At 41.8% G+C, this 24,782-nt stretch overlaps 1 protein-coding gene across 4 annotated transcripts in view; it reads left to right on the top strand.

Moving 5' to 3' along the window:
* Positions 1-24,093, top strand: part of myo1b (myosin IB) — a 216,759-nt gene extending 192,666 nt beyond the window's left edge. For 2 of the 4 annotated variants that reach the window (XM_034186762.1, XM_034186764.1), the window contains exons 23-30: positions 13,512-13,598; positions 14,647-14,721; positions 14,867-15,001; positions 15,100-15,206; positions 18,616-18,748; positions 19,893-20,045; positions 23,370-23,500; positions 23,817-24,093. In XM_034186762.1, coding sequence (XP_034042653.1) covers positions 13,512-13,598; positions 14,647-14,721; positions 14,867-15,001; positions 15,100-15,206; positions 18,616-18,748; positions 19,893-20,045; positions 23,370-23,500; positions 23,817-23,949 — 954 coding nt within the window. In that variant the 3' untranslated portion in view covers positions 23,950-24,093. Of the gene's footprint in view, positions 1-8,021; positions 8,109-13,511; positions 13,599-14,646; positions 14,722-14,866; positions 15,002-15,099; positions 15,207-18,615; positions 18,749-19,892; positions 20,046-23,369; positions 23,501-23,816 lie in introns of all 4 variants that reach the window. The other 2 variants (XM_034186761.1, XM_034186763.1) reach the window with 2 other exon arrangements.
* The last annotated feature ends 689 nt before the right edge of the window (positions 24,094-24,782 follow it).

The raw sequence follows: 24,782 nt of genomic DNA, 5'->3' as shown, positions 1-24,782 counted from the left end.
GTTTGTTCTCTAAATTTAACCACACAGAGCTGATGCTGTTCAGTGGCACTTCTTGTTGAAGCCTTTGTTGTCTAACCTCTGCTGTGCAAACTTAACTGTGTATGTACAACACATTGTCTTATCAAGATTTTTCACTTTCTCATTTTGTCATTGACATTGTCCCAGATGGCAGGTCTTAGTCATATGTATTGTGTTGAGGTTTCAGCTTCTACACCTGTTCTGTGTTGAAACTAAATTAAGAGCATTTCCTCTTAACAAACCCAACAGAATGCACCTTTATATCACAAATCATTGGTATCTGCCCATAAAAACATAAAAAAAGTGTATTATTATCTGCACATACAAACATATCTGCACTGAAACTGATAAGGTGACGCCTTCAGACTGAATGGTGTGTGTGTGTGTGTGTCTGCTTCTGATTATGAGACTGGATGACACATCAGTGACTTATCATGACATGATGATATGTGACAGACGAAATGTAACACCAGGGGAAGCAGAAATGCATTATGGGAGATGTGCTTTGTTTTGGTTTTTAGCACTGGTAGTCTGCAAAAACTTTATTCTTAAAGCCGGACATCATCCCAAGAAATGACACCTGAAGTGTGAGGATCAGGACATGTGTACATGTACTGTGTGTTAATGTATGGAAGTGAAGCTTGGTCAGTAACTGAAATGAGAAAGCGTCCTGAAAGATCCGAAATATGGTTCATGAGGATAATTATTTCATGGACAGACAGTGAGTAACATATATGTGTTAGAAGAATGAGCTGCATTGAACAGAAACAGAAACCTACAGTGCATCCTTTTCCCCACATTTTATGTTACAGCCTTATTCCAACATGAAGTGAATTAATTTTTCCCTCAAGATTCTACTCACAACACCCCATAATGACAACAAGAAAAGTTGGTTTTTCTTTGTGCAAATTTATTAAAATAAAAAACTAACAAATCGCATGCATAACTATTTATTTGCTCAAGACTTTGTTGATGCACCTTTGATAGAAATTACAGCCTCAAGTCTTCTTGAATATGATGCCACAAGCTTAGCGCACCTATATTTGGGCAGCTTTGCCCATTCCTCTTTGCAGCAGCTCTCAAGCTCCATCATGTTGAATGGGGAGAGTTGGGGTGCAAAGCCATTTTAGGATCTCTTCAGAGCTGTTCAGTCAGATTCAGGTCTGGCCTGTGGCTGGGCCAGTTAAGGACATTCACAGAGTTGTCCTAAAGCCACTCCTCTAATATCTTCGCTGTGTGCTGAACGATCTGTTGCAGCAGGTCAAGAGCGCTCTGGAGCAGGTTTTCATCCAGGATATTTCTGTATATTGCTGCATTCTCTTTCCCTCATCCTGACTAGTCTCCCAGTTCCTGCTGCTATAAAACATCCCCACAGCATGATGCTGCCACCATCATGCTTCACTGTACGGATTGTGAATGGTTTCCTCCAAACATGACCCCTTTTATTCATGCCAAAGAGCTCAATTTTTGTCTCGACAGACCAGATAATTTTGTTTCTCGTGGTGTGAGAGTCCGTCATGTGCCTTTTGGCAAACACCAGGCGGGCTGCCATGTCCCTTTTACTAAGGATTGGCTTCCGTTTGGGCACTCTACCATACAGGCCTGATTGGTGGATTGCTGCACAGATGGTTGTTCTTCTGGAAGACTCTCCTCTTTCCACAGAGGAATGTTGGAGCTCTGACAAAGTGACCATCAGGTTCTAGGTCACCTCCCTGACACGACTAATGAGATGCTCCCTCTCTCCTCGAGCCGGCAGCTCTTAAGTCCCGGTTCCAAATGTTCAGGTGTTTGCTTGCTTCAGGCTGTCTGCTGGAGCATGTTTGAAGCCCGGAAAATCACTAACAAATACAAACTGTCTTACTATGAGAAAATCCTGACTAAGGCCCTTCTCCCTCGATCGCTCAGTTTAGACTGGCGGCCAGCTCTAGGAAGAGTCCTGGTGGAGCCAAACTTCTTCCATTTATGGATGACGGAGGCCACTGTGCTCACTGGGACCTTCAAAGCAGCAGAAATATTTCTATACCTTACCCCAGATTTGTGCCTCGAAACAGTCCTGTCTGAGGTCTACAAACAATTTCTTTGACTTCATGCTTGGTTTGTGCTCTGACATGCACTGTCAGCTGTGGGACCTTATATGTAGACAGGTGTGTGCCTTTCCAGATCAAGCCCAATCAACTGAATTTACCCCAGGTGGACTCCAGTTAAGCTGTAGAAACATCTCAAGGATGATCAGTGGAAACAGGATGCACCTGAGCTCAATTTTGCGCTTTATAGCAAAGGCTGTGACCTCAAACTTTTCACATTGTCATTATGAGAATTGTGTAGAAGTGTGTAGAATTTTGAGGAAAAATAATGAATGTCATTCATTTTGGAATAAGGCTGTTACATAACTTGAGATTGAAGATGTGCTTCAGAAGAACTGTTTACAAAACCTGGCAATGACTGGGAAGACGAGTCGGAAATAAAAAGGATGCATTGGATGGCTAGATTTAAAAAAAAAAAGTTACTTGGAGAAAGAGCATTTGAATATCATGAGGTAGAACTGTTACAGAAAGCTAAAAATGGAGATTTATGGCATGCCATGACCACCCACGCTTGGAACACACTGCAAACTGCGTAGTCAGGTTATGTTGGACATGCGTGTCACATGCAACAGTCATGCAAGTGTGCATTTACACTGGGCTGCATTTGTGGTCTGTCTCTCCTCAATCTGCCAAGATCATTTATGTTTAATAATGTCTGCTTTCACTGTTTTTCAATATGCATTAGCTTTGGGCTACTGTGTGCGAGTGCATTTTAATTTATTTATTTTTTAATACTGGCTCAGCTGATAGGGCTGTAAAACCTGACGGCACACCTTGTGTTGAACATTTCATAATACAACCCTAATTCCAATGAAGTTTGGATGTTATGTAAAATGTAAATAAAAACAGAATACAATGATTTGCAAATCCTCTTCAACCTATATTCAATTGAATACACCACAAAGACAAAATATTTAATGTTCAGACTGATAAACTTTATTGTTTTTGTGCAAATATTTGCTCATTTTGAAATGGATGCCTACAACACGTTTAAAAAAAAGCTGGGGCAGTGGTATGTTTACCACTGTGTTACATCACCTTTCGTTCTAAAAACACTCAATAAGCGTTTGGGAACTGAGGACACTAATTGTTGAAGCTTTGTAGGTGGAATTCTTTCCCATTCTTGCTTGATGTACGACTTCAGTTGTTCAACAGTCCGGGCTCTCCGTTTTCGTATTTTGCACTTCATAATGCACCACACATTTTCAATGGGCGACAGGTCTGGACTGCAGGCAGGTCAATCTAGTATCCGCACTCTTTTACTATGAAGCCATGCTGTTGTAACACGTGCAGAATATGGCTTGGCATTGTTTTGCTGAAATAAGCAGGGACGTCTCTGAAAAAGACGTTGATTGAATGGCAGCATGTGTTGCTCCAAAACCTGGATGTACCATCTGTGATGGCACCATCAGTAAGTTGCCCATGCCATGGGTACTAACACACCCCCACACCATCATAGATGCTGGCTTTTGAACTTTGTGCTGGTAACAATCTGCATGGTCTTCTTCCTCTTTTGTCTGGAGGACGCAACGTCTATGATTTCTAAGAACAATTTGAAATGTGGATGCAACAGACCACAGCACACTTTTTCACTTTGCGTCTGTCCATTTCAAATGAGCTCAGGCTCAGAGAAGGAGGCAGCATTTCTGGATGTTGTTGATGTATGGCTTTCGCTTTGCATGGTGGAGTTTTAACTTGCACTTGTAGATGTAGCGATGAACTGTATTAACTGGCAATGGTTTTCTCAAGTGTTCCTGAGCCCATGCGGTAAGATCCTTTACACAATGATGTTGGGTTTTAATGTAGTGTCGCCTGAGGGATCACGGGCATTCAATGTTGGTTTTTAGCCTTGCCCCTTACGTGAAGAAAGTTCTCCAGATTCTCTGAATCTTCTGATTATATTATGGTCTGTAGATGATGGAATCCCTAAATTCCTTGCAATTGAACGTTGAGAAACATTGTTCTTAAACTGTTGGACTATTTTTTCACTTAGTTATTCACAAAGTGGTGATCCTCGCCCCATCTTTACTTGTGAATGGCTGAGCCTTTTGGGGATGCTCCTTTTATACCCAATCATGACACTCACCTGTTTCCAATTAACCTGTGGAATGTTCCAAAGAGGTGTTCTTTGAGCATTTGTCAACTTTCCCAGTCTTTTGTTGCCCCTGTCCCACCTTTTTTGAAATGTGTTGCAGGCATCCATTTCAAAATGAGCAAATATTTGCACAAAAACAGTAAAGTTTATCAGTTTGAACATTAAATGTCTTGTCTTTGTGGTGTATTCAAATGAATATAGGTTGAAGAGGATTTGCAAATCATTGTATTCTGTTTTTATTTACATTCCACACAACGTCCCAACTTCACTGGAATTGGGGTTGTACATACATCATAAATGGGTGCATAAGTACATATAGACTCACTCAAATATTTTAAAAGGCCATCAACTTTGGCCTTTTAAAATATTTTTATAATCCAGAGCTCCATGTAGGTTTAGCTGAGGATCTTTCAGAATGAGAAGAAAGTGACTTGTAACCAGACAGCAGTCATGTGGCATTTTTATTTCAGTCACTGGAATTGTATTAACAATTGTATTTATATTTTTCATGGCTGTGAGTGCTCTCCCAGTCATAGAACGTCCTGTAAAAGCTGTTAATTATTTAGTGTTGCCGTACGATGTCAAAATGTCTTTTTCTATCTACGTATTTAGCTGTATGCGCTGGTTATGTTCTCCAAAAGAACCCTGTACACATGATGCAAGACACACGTCTGAGATATTTCTGGGAGACATCCCTGATGCTCTGTCTGCAAAGTTTAGTTTAACATGGACACTGAATTGTAAATCAATACGCAACAGTCATATGACGCTTCTGTGTTTCAGGCCTTATGACACTTCGAGAGAGTGAGACCCTGCAGAAAAGGTTTTAAAGTTTTGCTGATGAGCACGTATAGACTTGAAGCACCAATAGGGCAGCACAATCTCATGTGAACCCCTGCGTGATATCGTGGGATTTGACCACATTTGGGAACAGCCGAACATTTGGGTACGAACATGGCCGAGACTAATCCCTGGGTGGAGTGTGGGAGTTTCAACACAAACTATTCAGCCTGGCTTGGTAAACTTAAAAGCATATTTGCTGTCACGTAGCAGCCCTGCCGGATTAAGATGTACCGGTTTAAAATGAGTTCCAATGAAACCCCCATCCTCCGAATGGTTTGTGCCGACACTCCCACTCTCCGCCTGAGGATTAGTCTCTTCCCACAAACAGCAGCGTCACTTCTAACGGGAAAATGCACTGTTTTGTTTTCGGCTGCAATCAACAAAGCAGTCACCTAAAAGTGCAGTTTTTTGGGTTCCCAGTGGAGAAGGGAAGACGAGGCAAATGGGAGAGGTTGTGTGAGTAAGTGTTAGCATACACAGCTAACCAGAGTAACTGCATCCTCTTGCCTGCACAATCACTGAGGCACATCTGAGCTCTGAGTCACAAACAAACAGCATCACATGTCCACTTTCCACCACATTCTCACTTTTTCTTTGCATTTTCACTTTGTTTGCGTGTAATTTGCCCAAAACCTGGAGAAAGTGCCGCGTTATTGTCCTCAGAAGTTGAAAAATTGCGCCATATGCATCATATTTTACCCCTTTTTGGGCTCGCCCTCAAACGAGAGTGCGCTGCCCACTTGATGATGAATTTAATCACTCACCTCTTGAAAATTGTCATCTTTTACTCACTCTTGTCAAACTTACTCCACTTAGTGAGTGCTAGACCAAATTACTTGTCAGCTGACAATGTATGCCAGCCTAGTTATTTTTGCTCAAAATGTTAACAGTGACAAACCTTAACGCTGAAGACTTATCTAAGACTTTTATGTCCATTGCCACCCATTGTGAAAATGCTCTGAATATTTTGTGCAGTAGGGAGCTGTTATCTGTCAGAGTGCTGTTGGGGTGCACAGGAAATGGCACATTTTTCTTCTTTCTTCTTCTTAAATTGCACTTTTATTTCGAGAGAGAAAAAAGGAAGTAGTACTGGCATAGTCTTGCTTGAGTGGATTTGGAAAATATAGGCAAGCTAGAATCAAATGTTTCTTTTTATGTTTGTATCTATAACAAGTTGACTTGTCAATAAGATCAAGATTAATAGGTTGAATCTCATACAGAAGAGGTTTGATGCTTTAGTTGGTCAAAATTACTTTGACAATATCCTTTCATTATCCTTTTACTTTTAACAATATCCTTATTGTGCATCCCTATCTGATGTTCTCTTAAAAACACATACATACTTTATTCATTAGTTTCGGAAAGCAGCTTATTCCAATCAAAGGTCATGGACGGACTGGAGCTGATCCCAGCACTCATTGGGTGAGAGGCAAAGTACACCCTGGACGGGCCACCAGTCTAACGCAGGCCCACATATAGACAAACGCATTCACACCTACTCAATTTGAAGTTTCTAATTCACCTAAACTGTATGTCACTGGGTGTGGGAGGAAACCAGGGCACCCAGGCCGAATCCACGCAAATATAGGGAGAAGGTACAATATCACACAAAAAGGCCCAGGTTGGATTCAAACTCTGGAGCGTGTTGTGAGGCAACAGTGTTAACGGCCAAGCCACTGTGCTGCACCACCACAGATACTGTCATAATACTATTGGCGAGGCCAAGGAGCAAGCTGACCAAAAAAAAAAAGCAACATTTTTACCTTAATTTTACAGTTTCTGAGTAATTATCGCTAAATAGCATATTCCAGAGAGAGTGGAGGCTCTTCTTCTTGCCGCTCCCCTAAATCATCTGGTAGTGGAAAACCAGCCTTGTAACTTCCGGGACACTGACCTGGTCTCCTTTGGATGAGTCTTTGGTCAAACATGAACTGCTTTACGGAGCTCAAACACAAATATGCCCCCCTATTGAGGCACCGACTAGCTAGCAACTATAACGACAAACCAACGAAGGCTTTATTTCTTACGTGTTCAGCGTCATGGCAGCACTGGGTTAAAAGCAAAAAAAAAAAAACCCTGTTTGAGTAAGAGAGAGAGCGTTTGACTGAGCAAGAGGTAGCACACATCAACCTCGGTTGGGCTTTCTAGGAATGGCAAGAGCTAAAAGATAGTGTGAAAAACTGATGCAGACTTGGCGTTCTTGCTGCTGCACTTTTAAGTGTATTGAGATAAACTCTATTCTCTGTATATTTCTGTGTATTGACACTTCGCAGATTGCGTTCACTGGCTCCATTGAAAACAAATGCACATGGACAGTGGGCGGAGTTTGTACAACAGTTTTGTGAAATATGTGTTCTGAGCTGTAGGAGGAGCTCCGTAGAGAAGAATGCAAACAAAAAAATTAGAAAAGTGTAAAAAGATGACCAGAGTTGCATAATTCCCCTTTAATTTGCCTTTCAAAATATAGTGTTTTTAGCTTCTCTTTTACAAATAACTTCATCCAGGAGTCTGAACCAGGTCAAAATGACAAACTGGATAACAACAACCCCAACATTTTATTAAGAGTGACTGAGAAGAGTTGTACCTTAAGGAGAGTACCCTTTATAAGGACTTATTTGTTATTAGCTATGTTGTTGTTGTTTTAATGCCCATACAAATTGGGAGGATATAGGAGTCACCCTGTCCATCTGCCCACCTGTCTGTAAATCTTTTAAGCAGAACTCTTCCTAAACCATTAGTGGATTTTACTACAAACTTCACACAGAACACATTTGTGCTTTTCTAAAATTCTTCTGCCATCCTGCCACTAAATAATCATACCTTACCAAAATAAAAATAAAACTTGAGACGTCCCCATTACAGAGCCAGACAGCTTGTTCTTTTATTTTAGCACTGATACTTTTGACTCCCAGTCAGTACTTCTCCTGGAATGTTCGTCATTGAAATTTACCTCCTTCACATTCACTGCCACTTTCCATCAGGCACGGAGGGAGCTGCGTCATCTGAAGGAGGAGGCGAGAAACAAACATGCCATATCGGTCATTTGGGCCGGCTGGCAGGGTGCCAAGGTATTTGGAAAGCCTGCTAGTTTGACTTTGCCGTGATTCTGACTTGCCATTGCCATCTTCCACCACCCAAAAAACCCTCCCCCAGCAGAATAACACTCAGCTCATTTCATTATCGCCAGTTCATTTACAGTCCAATACACGTGCACCTTGTCACACACAGTTGAATGAATGCATGCTACTCCAAGCTGTTGTGGGATTTTAAACAAGCATCAGTCCATGCCAGGTTCATGTTATCCTGATGTACTCTGTTATGTGCTCTGTGTGTGTGATGGTGTGTAGCATCACTTGTCGTAGTGGAAAGAAAGCAAACTTACTGTGTGCAAGAGGAAAATACTTTACCTGCGTACTATACACCTGACTGGTATCATAGGAGCAGTGGTTGGATTCATTTGCGGTCTAACTGTTGCACGCCCGCTCCGCCTGCATGACTTTTTCCTTATGTAGCTAATCAATCAATCAATCAGTTTTTTTATATAGCGCCAAATCACAACAAACAGTTGCCCCAAGGTGCTTTATATTGTAAGGCAAGGCCATACAATAATTATGTAAAACCCCAACGGTCAAAACGACCCCCTGTGAGCAAGCACTATGCTACAGTGGGAAGGAAAAACTCCCTTTTAACAGGAAGAAACCTCCAGCAGAACCAGGCTCAGGGAGGGGCAGTCTTCTGCTGGGACTGGTTGGGGCTGAGGGAGAGAACCAGGAAAAAGACATGCTGTGGAGGGGAGCAGAGATCGATCACTAATGATTAAATGCAGAGTGGTGCATACAGAGCAAAAAGAGAAAGAAACAGTGCATCATGGGAACCCCCCAGCAGTCTACGTCTATAGCAGCATAACTAAGGGGTGGTTCAGGGTCACCTGATCCAGCCCTAACTATAAGCTTTAGCAAAAAGGAAAGTTTTAAGCCTAATCTTAAAAGTAGAGAGGGTGTCTGTCTCCCTGATCTGAATTGGGAGCTGGTTCCACAGGAGAGGAGCCTGAAAGCTGAAGGCTCTGCCTCCCATTCTACTCTTACAAACCCTAGGAACTACAAGTAAGCCTGCAGTCTGAGAGCGAAGCGCTCTATTGGGGTGATATGGTACTACGAGGTCCCTAAGATAAGATGGGACCTGATTATTCAAAACCTTATAAGTAAGAAGAAGAATTTTAAATTCTATTCTAGAATTAACAGGAAGCCAATGAAGAGAGGCCAATATGGGTGAGATATGCTCTCTCCTTCTAGTCCCCGTCAGTACTCTAGCTGCAGCATTTTGAATTAACTGAAGGCTTTTTAGGGAACTTTTAGGACAACCTGATAATGAATTACAATAGTCCAGCCTAGAGGAAATAAATGCATGAATTAGTTTTTCAGCATCACTCTGAGACAAGACCTTTCTGATTTTAGAGATATTGCGTAAATGCAAAAAAGCAGTCCTACATATTTGTTTAATATGCGCTTTGAATGACATATCCTGATCACAAATGACTCCAAGATTTCTCACAGTATTACTAGAGGCCAGGGTAATGCCATCCAGAGTAAGGATCTGGTTAGACACCATGTTTCTAAGATTTGTGGGGCCAAGTACAATAACTTCAGTTTTATCTGAGTTTAAAAGCAGGAAATTAGAGGTCATCCATGTCTTTATGTCTGTAAGACAATCCTGCAGTTTAGCTAATTGGTGTGTGTCCTCTGGCTTCATGGATAGATAAAGCTGGGTATCATCTGCGTAACAATGAAAATTTAAGCAATACCGTCTAATAATACTGCCTAAGGGAAGCATGTATAAAGTGAATAAAATTGGTCCTAGCACAGAACCTTGTGGAACTCCATAATTAACTTTAGTCTGTGAAGAAGATTCCCCATTTACATGAACAAATTGTAATCTATTAGACAAATATGATTCAAACCACCGCAGCGCAGTGCCTTTAATACCTATGGCATGCTCTAATCTCTGTAATAAAATTTTATGGTCAACAGTATCAAAAGCAGCACTGAGGTCTAACAGAACAAGCACAGAGATGAGTCCACTGTCCGAGGCCATAAGAAGATCATTTGTAACCTTCACTAATGCTGTTTCTGTACTATGATGAATTCTAAAACCTGACTGAAACTCTTCAAATAGACCATTCCTCTGCAGATGATCAGTTAGCTGTTTTACAACTACCCTTTCAAGAATTTTTGAGAGAAAAGGAAGGTTGGAGATTGGCCTATAATTAGCTAAGATAGCTGGGTCAAGTGATGGCTTTTTAAGTAATGGTTTAATTACTGCCACCTTAAAAGCCTGTGGTACATAGCCAACTAACAAAGATAGATTGATCATATTTAAGATCGAAGCATTAAATAATGGTAGGGCTTCCTTGAGCAGCCTGGTAGGAATGGGGTCTAATAAACATGTTGATGGTTTGGATGAAGTAACTAATGAAAATAACTCAGACAGAACCAAATACCGGCATCACTGAAAGCAACCAAAGATAACGATATGTCTTTGGGATGGTTATGAGTAATTTTTTCTCTAATAGTTAAAATTTTGTTAGCAAAGAAAGTCATGAAGTCATTACTAGTTAAAGTTAATGGAATACTCAGCTCAATAGAGCTCTGACTCCCCGTCAGCCTGGCTACAGCGCTGAAAAGAAACCTGGGGTTGTTCTTATTTTCTTCAATTAATGATGAGTAGAAAGATGTCCTAGCTTTACGGAGGGCTTTTTTATAGAGCAACAGACTCTTTTTCCAGGCTAAGTGAAGATCTTCTAAATTAGTGAGACGCCATTTCCTCTCCAACTTACGGGTTATCTGCTTTAAGCTACGAGTTTGTGAGTTATACCACGGAGTCAGGCACTTCTGATTTAAAGCTCTCTTTTTTAGAGGAGCTACAGCATCCAAAGTTGTCTTCAATGAGGATGTAAAACTATTGACGAGATACTCTATCTCACTTACAGAGTTTAGGTAGCTACTCTGCACTGTGTTGGTATATGGCATTAGAGAACATAAAGAAGGAATCACATCCTTAAACCTAGTTACAGCGCTTTCTGAAAGACTTCTAGTGTAATGAAACTTATTCCCCACTGCTGGGTAGTCCATCAGAGTAAATGTAAATGTTATTGAGAAATGATCAGACAGAAGGGAGTTTTCAGGGAATACTGTTAAGTCTTCTATTTCCATACCATAAGTCAGAACAAGATCTAAGATATGATTAAAGTGGTGGGTGGACTCATTTACTTTTTGAGCAAAGCCAATAGAGTCTAATAATAGATTAAATGCAGTGTTGAGGCTGTCATTCTCAGCATCTGTGTGGATGTTAAAATCGCCCACTATAATTATCTTATCTGAGCTAAGCACTAAGTCAGACAAAAGGTCTGAAAATTCACAGAGAAACTCACAGTAACGACCAGGTGGACGATAGATAATAACAAATAAAACTGTTTTTTGGGACTTCCAATTTGGATGGACAAGACTAAGAGTCAAGCTTTCAAATGAATTAAAGCTCTGTCTGGGTTTTTGATTAATTAATAAGCTGGAATGGAAGATTGCTGCTAATCCTCCGCCCCGGCCCGTGCTACGACCATTCTGACAGTTAGTGTGACTCGGGGGTGTTGACTCATTTAAACTAACATATTCATCCTGCTGTAACCAGGTTTCTGTAAGGCAGAATAAATCAATATGTTGATCAATTATTATATCATTTACCAACAGGGACTTAGAAGAGAGAGACCTAATGTTTAATAGACCACATTTAACTGTTTTAGTCTGTGGTGCAGTTGAAGGTGCTATATTATTTTTTCTTTTTGAATTTTTATGCTTAAATAGATTTTTGCTGGTTATTGGTAGTCTGGGAGCAGGCACCGTCTCTACGGGGATGGGGTAATGAGGGGATGGCAGGGGGAGAGAAGCTGCAGAGAGGTGTGTAAGACTACAACTCTGCTTCCTGGTCCCAACCCTGGATAGTCACGGTTTGGAGGATTTAAGAAAATTGGCCAGATTTCTAGAAATGAGAGCTGCTCCATCCAAAGTGGGATGGATGCCGTCTCTCCTAACAAGACCAGGTTTTCCCCAGAAGCTTTGCCAATTATCTATGAAGCCCACCTCATTTTTTGGACACCACTCAGACAGCCAGCAATTCAAGGAGAACATGCGGCTAAACATGTCACTCCCGGTCTGATTGGGGAGGGGCCCAGAGAAAACTACAGAGTCCGACATTGTTTTTGCAAAGTTACACACCGATTTAATGTTAATTTTAGTGACCTCCGATTGGCGTAACCGGGTGTCATTACTGCCGACGTGAATTACAATCTTACCAAATTTACGCTTAGCCTTAGCCAGCAGTTTCAAATTTCCTTCAATGTCGCCTGCTCTGGCCCCCGGAAGACAATTGACTATGGTTGCTGGTGTCGCTAACTTCACATTTCGCAAAACAGAGTCGCCAATAACCAGAGTTTGATCCTCGGCGGGTGTGTCGCCGAGTGGGGAAAAACGGTTAGAGATGTGAAGGGGTTGGCGGTGTACACGGGGCTTCTGTTTAGGGCTACGCTTCCTCCTCACAGTCACCCAGTCAGCCTGCTTTCCCGGCTGCTCGGGATCTGCCAGGGGGTAACTAACGGCGGCTAAGCTACCTTGGTCCGCACTGACTACAGGGGCCTGGCTAGCTGTAGAATTTTCCACGGTGCGGAGCCGAGTCTCCAATTCGCCCAGCCTGGCCTCCAAAGCTACGAATAAGCTACACTTATTACAAGTACCGTTACTGCTAAAGGAGGCCGAGGAATAACTAAACATTTCACACCCAGAGCAGAAAAGTGCGGGAGAGACAGGAGAAGCCGCCATGCTAAATCGGCTAAGAGCTAGTAGCTACGCTAAGCTAGCGGATTCCTAAAAACACGCAAAGTGAATAATGTGTAAATAATTTAGAGGTGATTCAGCAGAAGGAGTGCTTTAGTTAAGGCACGTAAAGATTACACTGGGAAACAAATCGTAATCTAGATAACTAGATCAATCTAACTGCGCAGATTAAACAGCTAACAGATACAGAAAAACACCGCTGTGCTCCGGAACAGGAAGTGATACATTACCGCAGTGAGAGCCAACCACTAATGCATGTTTGTGTTTTTTTTTTTTTTTTTGGAGATTAAGTTTTTGGTCTGCTGCTTGAGCTTTGGTTAACTTTTAGTATTCTTAATTTTGCTACTAACCCCAAGCTTGCTTCTCTCACAGATATTTGACTGGAGACATTCATGTAATAAACACAGTCTGTGGTCATGTTCATTCAGTTCAGTAGGTTGTAGCTGTGTGTCCTGCTGGTCACACATGATGATGTGTGGATGCTGTGGGTTTGATTTCCCCACATTAAGGGACACTGTCTCCCCTTTCTTCTCATCATTTCTTGCATTATTCATCTGCGTTCTTTCTCTTCCTGCCACACCCACTGAGCAGGCTCGCAGGGAGCTGAGGCGACTGAAGGAAGAAGCCAGGTGTAAGAATGCCGTCGCTGTGATTTGGGCCTACTGGCTGGGACTGAAGGTACCTACCAGCCCCATGGTGCAGCCATCAGTCTACTAACCCACACACAACCCCTGATGTTCCTCAACCACCCACCCAAACCTTCATCAGGACTCAGTACCTGCCTAATGTCACATATGCTTCTTTTATAATGCCTGAATTCTGTGCAGCATTCTTCACAGGAACCATGTGGGTTAAGCATGCTGGGATTGGTGATGTGGACATTTGTAGTACTTCAGCTTTCATCTGAGTATTTATACACTGATAATGTCCATACACGCATAATCAATAGTTGGACACTTGCATGACTCATGTATTGACCTGACTAAATCACCACCTTGACTCGTTCAGTTGGAGGTTTAACCTGACTGAGGTGTGGGTCCCCCCCCCAAACCCCCCCTCCAACCATTTTTTTTAATGTGGCTGATGCTGACAAACATGGCTGTAGCTCCTTTGGTTTCTTTCTTTTTTTACTGTCTCTTACTGTCTGTGTCTGCATCCCCCCCCTGTGAACTACCTGGTGAAGCAGCACTGTTTAAGTACATGTTTAACCTTCATTCTGTTATTTCTTTGCCTTTAGATTTGTGAAGTGTACATCCTGCTTTTTGGTGATTATCTGTGTGTGTGTGTGTGTGTGTGTGTGTGTGTGTGTGTGTGTGTGTGTGTGTGTGTGTGTGTGTGTGTGTGTGTGTGTGTGTGTGTGTGTGTGTGTGTGTGTGTGTGTGTGTGTGTGTGTGTGTGTGTGTCACATTGCTCATTTATGGCAGGACTAATCTTTTCCTTTTGGCAATTGTGCACCTCTTCACAACTCGATTTGTGAAAATCAGGTCGGCATGAAGGCCATTTGTCATACCATTATTGACTTGTCATCAATTGGTTTGGAGCAACCCGTGTTGTGTATTTATTGGCCAACATATTGGAGATTGTCTGTGCCAGTTGTTTGTGACTAACCAAACATCTGTTATTCTACTGTCCTACGTGTTTATCATCCCATTTTTTCCATCCCTGCTTCAAATAACACAAAAACAGGTGAATAATATTTTTTGTTTGGTTTTTAATGCTGTAACAGGTCCGCAGGGAGTACAGAAAGTTTTTCAGGGCAAATGCAGGCAAGAAAATCTACAACTTCACCATCCAGAGGATTGTAAGTAGGCTTTGAATGTTTGCTGGAAAAGGTGTGCAAAAGCTGGTTTCTTAGTTTAAAAAATTCATAATGTTACTAATCACCGTGGTGCTTCAAAATGTGCTTCTCCCATCACTACCCCCCCCCCCCCCCCCTTGTCCCTCAGATGCAGAAATACTTCATTGGCCTAAAAAAGACATTACCTTCCATGTCACCCATAGACCAGAACTGGCCAGCCAGGCCTTACCTCTTCCTGGATGGAGTCCACAAGCAGCTCCGGACAGTCTTCCATCTCTGGAGGGTTAGTCGAATAATGACACCCAATCTGTTGTCCATTTCACCCACATTGAACTCATTAAGTGTCATTTTATAGTTTTTAACATTCAAGTGTGTTGTCAGTGCAAAAAATACAGGAGCCAGTTCACAGAAGAGAAGAAGGCGGTGTATGAGGAGAAGCTGGAAGCCAGTGAGCTCTTCAAAGATAAGAAGGCTCTCTATCCGAGCAGGTAGGGCAGATTGCTGCTTAAATTGGCGTTTACTTGTTAATCTAAGGTGATGTCAAAATGAATTTGCATGGGAAAGGTACTGTGCAAATGTTTGATCTAAATTTTATCATTAAATATGATGTGGACTTGATGTTAAAAACATCCCCCAATTTCACTATTATTCTGCATGTAGAAATTCTACTGGCCGGAAAATATAAGGCTGAAACAACAAACTTTGGATTTCTGTGACATGCATAATAAAACTGTGTGTTTGGATGGCTCTGTGAGAGGCCCCCAGTGAGCTCGCCTGCTTGCTCTCATGGTCACTGTTCAGCCTTCTCTTTCCATGTACTCAAGTTATTTGCTGTCTCGTGTTTTTATACGAGTTTCTCTTTGATTTGTAGTTGTTTCTCTCTCCAAATCTGCAATATATAATATAATATAACCTTTATTATCATTGTATAGATTTCACACATAGAAAAAAAATGTGTCCTCTGCATCCATCCTAATTACAATTAGATGCAATCCAACCACTAGCAGCAGTGGGCAGCCACTGGGACCAACTCCAGATGTAGAAATGCTGCCTTGGTCAGGGGCAGAGAAAGGAACAGACCCTAAATACCATGAGGGGGTGAAATGTTCTTATTCCTGTGACATTATTTTAATAATAAGCAAGTTGAAGTGAAACTGTCAGGAGAATAATCCTTTACTTAAGCCTGGTTCACACGACAGGATTTTAAAATTATCTTTAGGTTTCCAAAAGCTGAGAGACCACACACGGAGAAAAAAAAAAAAAAAAATCATAGATCTAACAGGTGTGGTCATACAGTGTGTGGTGTCCAGCCGCACGGTAAGGACAACAACACCACACATGAACAGATTTCACACACAAACATTCCCAGGTCAGACAGGAAATCTTGCAAAATCTCTCGAGAGTAAATGTGACTTCAGAGTAAACAAACGGAGATACTTTGTGGACTATTTACAATAGAGGGAAAAAAACAATACAAAAAAAGAAAAAGCATTCATTTAAAAGGAGTTGCGACAGCGCGACCACCAGAATTTATGGTAAGTCAGAACAGCTGTTTTGATTTTATTTTCTGCTCTGTGCATCCGACACCTTGCTTTCTGATTGGCTGCACGTCACATTCAGCAGGCTGCGTACTCATTTATGGTCGGGGGACACAACACATGCTGCAATATCGGGCCAAGACAATCCAACATGTTGAATATCCCAATTTGCGATAGGAGCGCTCCTGACGTCCTACCGAGCAGATCAGAGCGCTCTTAACACACCACACATGGCTGGAATATTGATAAGATTTTCTTTAACGTCATCACAATGGTCGGGGTGTCCTTACGATTATCGGAAGGGGGAGATCGGGTCCGATATCAGCCTAATTGTCTTGCCGTGTGAACCAGGCCTTAGTGACTGTTCCTACACCAAACTTGTTTTTGCCTGCAGTTTTATGCATACACAGAATCACCTTTGACGTAACATGCATACGGTAGTCTATAAAAAAAATGAGAATATACATGGATGTGCATTTGAAACAACATGCTGTCATTGAAGTCCTCGCGGCGGAGGGTTGTGTACCTGTGGATATTCAATGTCTGTGCGGGTATTCTTACAGTGAGGAGGTGTTTAAGGAGCCTGAAGGCTGAAAAAGCCACGACAAGTCTGCATGATCAGACCTGTAGTATGTGCTCCATAACAGCTACAGAATCAACACCTATCATACAGTAGTGTTCAGAATAATAGTAGTGCTATTGTGATTTAAAAGATTAATCCAGGTTTTGAGTATATTTCTTATTGTTACATGGGAAACAAGGTACCAGTAGATTCAGTAGATTCTCACAAATCCAACAAGACCAAGCATTCATGATATGCACACTCTTAAGGCTATGAAAGTGGGCTATTAGTTAAAAAGTAGAAAAGGGGGTGTTTACAGTAATAGTAGCATCTGCTGTTGACGCTACAAACTCAAAACTATTATGTTCAAACTGCTTTTTTAGCAATCCTGTGAATCACTAAACTAGTATTTAGTTGTATAACCAGTTTATCATGATTTCTTCACATCTGCGTGGCATTAATTTTGTTGGTTTGGAACCAAGATTTTGCTCGTTTACTAGTGTGCTTGGGGTCATTGTCTTGTTGAAACACCCATTTCAAGGGCATGTCCTCTTCAGCATAATGCAACATGACCTCTTCAAGTATTCTGACATATCCAAATTGATCCATGATACCTGGTATGCGATATATAGGCCCAAAAACCATAGTAGGAGAAACATGCCTATGTCATGATGCTTGCACCACCATGCTTCACTGTCTTCACTGTGAACTGTGGCTTGAATTCAGAGTTTGGGGGTCGTCTCACAAACTGTTTACGGCCCTTGGACCCAAAAAGAACAATTTTACTCTCATCAGTCCACAAAATATTCCTCCATTTCTCTTTAGGCCAGTTGATGTGTTCTTTGGCAAATTGTAACCTCTTCTGCACGTCTTTTATTTAACAGAGGGACTTTGCATCGTCCTCACACCATTATTGGAACATGGCAAATTGTGAACTCTGATATATGGACACTTTGCAAAAGCTGCATGCACATTTAAATCTTCTTCTTCCTGTAAAAGACAGTTCTTCAGTATGTGCTTGTGTGCTCCACACACGAGTGAGAGAAGGGACCCGATTTCTTCACTGATGAGATGCAAAAACGTGCCCAGTGTTGGTGTACAGTAGTGTTCAGAATAATATTAGTGCTATGTGACTAAAAAGATTAATCCAGGTTTTGAGTATATTTCTTATTGTTACATGGGAAACAAGGATGGACTTGATTGGACATGATTTGGAAAGACACACACCTGTCTACATATAAGGTCCTACAGTTGACAGTGCACATCAGGGCACAAATCAAGCATGAAGTCAAAGGACTTGTCTGGTAGACCTCTGAGACAGGACTGTCTTGAGGCACAAATCTGGGGAAGGCTACAGATACATTTCTGCTGTTTTGATGGTCCTAATGAGCACAGCGGCCTTCATCATACATGTCAACTGCTGCCAAAGATGCAACAACAAAGTATTGAACAAAGGGCATGCATACTTGTACATGGTGATTTCTTAGTTTTTTATTTTTAATAAATTTGCAAAAATTTCAAATAAAACTTTTTCATGTTGTCATTATGGGGTGTTGTGAGTAGAATTTTGAGGGGAAAAAATTAATTTGCTCCATTTTTGGAATAAGCATGTAACATAACGTGGAAAACGTGAAGCGCTGTGAATATGTTCCAGATACACTGTGTGTTTAAAATGTATAATCTGTCTGTAGGGTGTTTCTAACAGATGCCTGGTGACCCGTATGACCTTAGTGAAAAAGTTGCATGCTGTAGAATCTTTAAGGCATCAGAGTATTTTAAATGCGTTTCTTCTGTCAGTGTGAGCCAGCCTTTCAAAGGAGATTACCTTGAGATCGGCAAGAACCCCAAATACCAAAAACTAAACAGTGTGATGGACGAGAAGGTTCTGCTGTCCGATGTGGTTCACAAGATTAACAGAGCAAATGGCAAGGTAAGGGGGGGGGGGGGGGGTCATGCTGCACCCATTACGTGTTGTGCTGGATTGACAAAAATATAAGCTAACTTTACCTTATATGTGTGTGTGTGTGTGTGTGCGTGCGTGCGTGCACCACATCATTATGCTTCTTCCCCATTCAGTTATTTTTATGTAATTATGCTTTTTTCCGTGTGTTTATTCAGTTGTACAGCAAACAGTTTGTTTTTTGGCATTATTCCTGTTCCAGCGGATGTCTCCTTCAGCTTTTGTTCAAAATTACCATATTTTACTCTGACTCTCTTTCTTCATCAGAGCACTCTGAATGTGTCTGCATTATGGCCTTTAACTATATTGTTACAGAATACAAGTTGAAACCTAAAGGGCACGCAGTAAGGGCATACCTCTGCCTTGGACCTATGGTCTACAGACCTTTAGCTTTGATTTGCAAGCAGATGGCTTTTCTTTAAAGTAAAAATAACTGGTTAATCAGTGAAGTAAGACATGCCTGATCCATTGCTGAGGCCCATAAGGTTGGTGCTTATTCCCAGATACCATAGTGTGAAGTGAACCGGTACATCACAGGTTACTTCCCCAGCCAATGCCGGTACCCATTTACACTGAACAAATATATAAATGTAACTCTTTTGTTTTTTCTCCCATTTTTCATGAGCTGAACTCAAAGATCTACAACATTTTCCATATACACAAAAGACTTATTTCTCTCAGATACGAGTATTGTTCACAAATCTGTCTAAATCTGTGTTGGCACTTCTCCTTTGCTGAGATAATTCATCCCACCTCACAGGTGTGACATGTCAAGATGCTGATTAGACGGCATGATTATTGCACAGGTGTGCCAAAAACAAAAGTGTTTATATTTTTGTTAATTGTACAACTGAACCAATCCAAGGGCCCAGATGGACAACCTGAAGCACATACTAAGAATGAAGCCCCTGACAATGTGCTGATAGTCCAGCGCCTGTCCCATAGAACCAACTTCTCTGCAATCAATAAGACATGAGTTATACATTACCCAAGATTCATAGCTGCCTTAATCTAAAGGGCTTGTTATCACAAGCCCAACATCTCCAGTTAATTTCATTCAAACCTGTTCAGATATGTAATATTTTTGATGTCAGCTGTCTGGTCCTGATTTCAGGGAGCAGCCCGAATCTTCCTGCTGACAAAGAAGAGTGTGGTCCTGGCTGACCAGAAGACTGGCCAGGTGAAGACCAGCGTTCCACTGCCTGATCTAACAAGTGTGTCAGTCAGCACACAGAGCGATGGCTTCTTCGCTCTCAAACTCAAAGAGGTGAGAGCGACCTGGACAGTCATGACTGCTGGCAGAAAGCTGTATTGTGGATCCCTTTAGGTTAATCTCATCTCATAATTCCTTTTGGCCTTCTCCATTTTTGCTCTTTCTGACATTACACCACACAACATGGAGAACGTGCAAGACTAGTCTTGAACCAGGACCCTTCTGTTGTGGAAGGCTCAGGCTCTGCAGTGATGAAATGGAGTATCAAAGGTTTTGAAACATTCTGGAGCAGTGTTTCCAATCAGCAATCACTAATTTGCAGGACCAACAAAGACCAAACATTGTAGCTATGAAGGACAGAACGCCCCGACCACTGCACAATGTGCTTGGTGTTTCAGGTGGTGGCGTACAAACTGCATGTAATTTGAAACACCTTTTTGTAAATTATCTATAGTCTATAACAGACCTGGGCAAACTGCAGCCCAGGGGCCACATGCGGCCCTTTGCATGTCTCTGTCCGGCCCTCATGAGGTCTGTGATTATTATTACATATATTAAAAATGTCAAGCTTGTGTGTTGCAACTCCTTAGAGAGGTTTATTTACGTATATTTAAATATTTACACAGGGTTGGGTAGGATTACTTTGAAGGAATACATGTGGATTACATGTATGTATGTACATACATTTGGATTACTTGTAATCTGATTACTTTTGGATTACATTTCAAAGTAATCCTACCCAACCTTGTATTTACATATTATTACAATAATAAAAATTACCTATAAAAGCTATTAAATAGGTAATTTTTTGTAAGATTTGTAATGGGAGACAGCCAAGTTATCGATGGTGTGGCCCTCGGACATAATTCAGGTTCTCTATGTGGCCCCTTGTAAAAATTAATTGCCCACCCCTGGTCTATAAGAATCTCTCCATAATCCATAATTTTACAAAATCAAGTATCCACTTACCATCCATCAGGTACCAGACACTTCTATGGGATAGGCAAAACAATGTCTTTTTTGATTGATCTAGTGCATCAGTTACCAACAGTTGTCCTGAATATGTGCTCTTTTTAATTTGTTAAAATATAAAGTGGCAGCATTTTTTTGTTTCTGAGCTGGCTGGGATGGACTAAGGCACTTATCTACATTTTTTCTGTCTAAGTCTATTGTCTTAAGGGGGTTTAGGCAGCACGGTGACTTAGTGGTTAACACTGTTGCCTCACAGCAAGAAGGTCACAGGGTCGATTCCCACCTGTGGCCTCTCTGTGTGGAGTTTGCATGTTCTCCCCGTGTCCCTGTGTTCAAGGAGTTCAGACTGACCATCAGTCTGAAGAAGACAAACATCATGGCGCAGGGCACAGTTGCTCTCCCTAACATTGACATTGATGGGTTCAGCCTGGAAGTTGTGGAGCACTTCACATAACTTGGGTCAACCATCTCTAACTCGCTCTCCATTGTTGCAGAGATGAACAGCAGGATTGCGAAGGCAGCAGCAGTTATGGCAAGACTAAGCCACAGAGTCTGGAACAACGCCAGTTTCACTGTGAAGATAAAACTGTGCGTCTACCAAACCTGCGTGCTCAGTGCATTCCCTACAGTAGCGAGGCATGGGCCACCTACCCAGACAGGAGAAAAAGCTCGACAGCTACCATCTGAGGTGCCTTAGATGAATTCTGCACATCGGATGGGAGCATAAGGTGCCCAACACAGAGGTAATGGAATGCGCCAACATGAGCAGCATGTTCACCATTCTTGGCGAAAGGCGCCTTCGTTGGCTTGGCTACGTCAGGAGAATGGATCCGGGCCACATTCCTAAAGATCTACTGTACGGTGAGCTGGCAGAGGGCACTTGTTTGGCTGGTTGACTATGCCTGCGCTTCAAGGATGTCTGCAAGAAGGAAATCAAAATGTGGAGCATCACTGTCAACACTTGGGAGCAGTGTGCAGAGGACCGTGCAGCCTGGTGCCATTCTGTTAGAACAGGTTTACAGAGGGCTGAGCAGGAGAGGAACCAGGGCCTTGCTGAGCACGCGCTAGGAGGTAGGAGGAAGAAGCAACAGCAGCAGCCTCAGCAGGCATCACATTACACGTGCAACAAATGCAGCAGAGCTTGTCACTCGCGCATTGGACTAATGAGTCATTCACGCAGGTACAGATAGAAACAAAAAACAAAAAGTTCCTGTATATTTGTATTGTCAACTGTGTTGTTAGCATGGCCCAAGCAGAGGGTCACCCCTTTCTGGTCTGCTTGACGTTTCTTCCTCAAATCATCAGAGGGAGTTTTTCCTTACCACTGTCACCTATGTGCTTCCTCTAGGGTTGGTAAAGTTAGACCTTACTTGTGTCAAGTGCCTTGAGGCAGCTTTGTTGGGATTTGGCACTATACAAATGAAATAAATTGAAATTGAATTGAAAAAGTGTATAAAAACCAAACAAAAAAAAAAGCAAAAAACATACGATGCTCCACCATCATCTCCTGCAGACGGACGGATGCCAGGATGGGATGGACACAATGTACTCTGAACTGTGCGATCTGATGTTATGAACCCTGACGAGGCAGCAGTGTGTCCTGCTGTACGCCTGGAAGCATGAGTGCCTTTCATGTACCATTTTGAGAATGGAGTGCATTTCCACAATGCCACAAAACACCCAAAATTAGGCAGAAAAATAGGTTTATATAGTGGCAAGGGCAAGGCAAGGGCTATATACGTGGCAGTAACCCACCATACGCAGCCCTGACGAGGCAGCAGTGTGTCCTGCTGTACGTCTGGAAACATGAGTGCCTTCCGTGTACCATTTTGAGAATGGAGTGCATTTCCACAATGCCACAAACCCCCCAAAAAGTAGGCAGAAAAATAGGTTTATATAGTGGCAAGGGCTATATATGTGGCAGTAACCCACCATACGCAACTGTAAGCAAGACTAGGAACACAACCATATGCCATCGTACACCAGCCTACACAGGGACTACACCCAGTTTACATGATTTTCCACCATACTCGATATGCATCACAATGCGACTGCATGCAAGCTTGGATCTCAATAACTGCTGAGGCTAGAGGGCAGATTTTCTTCTTAAATTAGTCAGACCTCACATTTCTATTGTTGTACTCATATTGAACATTTTTGTCAGTGACTAAAAATTCCCATTTTGACCTTTGACCCCAATCAAATCACCTTGCTGTATTTCAGTAAAAGTTTACCAAATTCTCCCATTGATGAGAGGAACCTAACAAAATTTAAAGACTAATATGTCTCTTATTTCATGCATTTTTTTTTATATTTGGAATAATTTGACACTAAAATCATGACAATTTCTCCCGTCCCAAAATGGTTTAGAGTGTATTACACAGCTGTGATGTTGTCTTGTTTCAGGGGTCGGCCTCAGCTGTCAAAGGAGACTTCTTGCTGAGCAGTGAACACTTGATAGAGATAATCACCAAACTGCACCATACCGGGGCCACGTCTGCAGATAGGGAGCAGCTCAACGTTGACATCTCGGATGAGTAGGAACATAAACGCTCACTCGTGATGTTATTCTTTATCACAAAAAACAAAAGAGAGATCCGCACAGCCAGTTAGCTCCCAAACAAACTCTGATGAAGGGTGAGGCCCGAAACGTCACTTTGGTGCTTCATTAAAGGTTTGTTTGGGAGCTAACTGGCTGTGTGGATTTCTCTTTTGTTTTTTGTGCTATTTTTTGATCCTGCACGCCAGTACAGATTGTGATGTGCGTGTCATCTTATTATTTTATGTTATTCTTTATCACCATATGCAATCTGCTGGGTGTGTAATGATGTGGTTCATGTTTTTGTATGGCAGGTTCCTGGTGCAGTTCAAGCAAGACAAAGTATGTGTCAAATTCATCCAGGGAGCCTCCAAGAATGGCGCTGGTGTGTCCTGCAAACGCAAGAACAACCGGCTCCTGGAGGTCTTGGTGCCCACAACAGCATAATGCGGCTCCTTTTCCACTTCTTCTGTGTGCTGGTTTTGAATTATCTGAGATATTTCAAGGCCAAAAACTACCAGCAACTTCAAAACTCTCCTTTCAGAATTGATCACCCCAGTGCCCACGTGATGCCCAAATATGAGTGCAGTTATTTTTGTTTGTTTCCTTCATCTGATTTATTACAGCATGTAACAGCTGTAGCTTTGTGCCACACTTTAGGCCATGAAAGCCCTTAACTGGGTTGCATGCCATGTATACTTGATGGGAAACAAAATGTATTTCATTAAATTTGATTCACATTTACAGTAGTGTTCAGAATGATAGTAGTGCTATGTGACTAAAAAGATTAATCCAGGTTTTGAGTATATTTCTTATTGTCACATGGGAAACAAGGTACCAGTAGATTCAGTAGATTCTCACAAATCCAACAAGACCAAGCATTCATGATATGCACACTCTTAAGGCTATGAAATTGGGCTATTAGTAAAAAAAAAAAGTAGAAAAGTGGGTGTTCACAATAATAGTAGCATCTGCTGTTGACGCTACAAACTCAAAACTATTATGTTCAAACTGCTTTTTTTAGCAATCCTGTGAATCACTGAAGTAGTATTTAGTTGTATAACCACAGTTTTCCATGATTTCTTCACATCTGTGAGCCATTAATTTTGTTGGTTTGGAACCAAGATTTTGCTGGTTTACTAGTGTGCTTGGGGTCATTGTCTTGTTGAAACACCCATTTCAAGGGCATGTCCTCTTCAGCATAAGGCAACATGACCTCTTCAAGTATTTTGACATATCCAAACTGATCCATGATACCTGGTATGCGATATATAGGCCCA

This window comes from Thalassophryne amazonica, chromosome 14 (genome assembly GCF_902500255.1).
Source record: "Thalassophryne amazonica chromosome 14, fThaAma1.1, whole genome shotgun sequence".
NCBI classification, from domain to species: domain Eukaryota; kingdom Metazoa; phylum Chordata; class Actinopteri; order Batrachoidiformes; family Batrachoididae; genus Thalassophryne; species Thalassophryne amazonica.
Note: the sequence above shows the minus strand (reverse complement) of the source record. Positions and strands in the feature narration are given on the sequence as shown.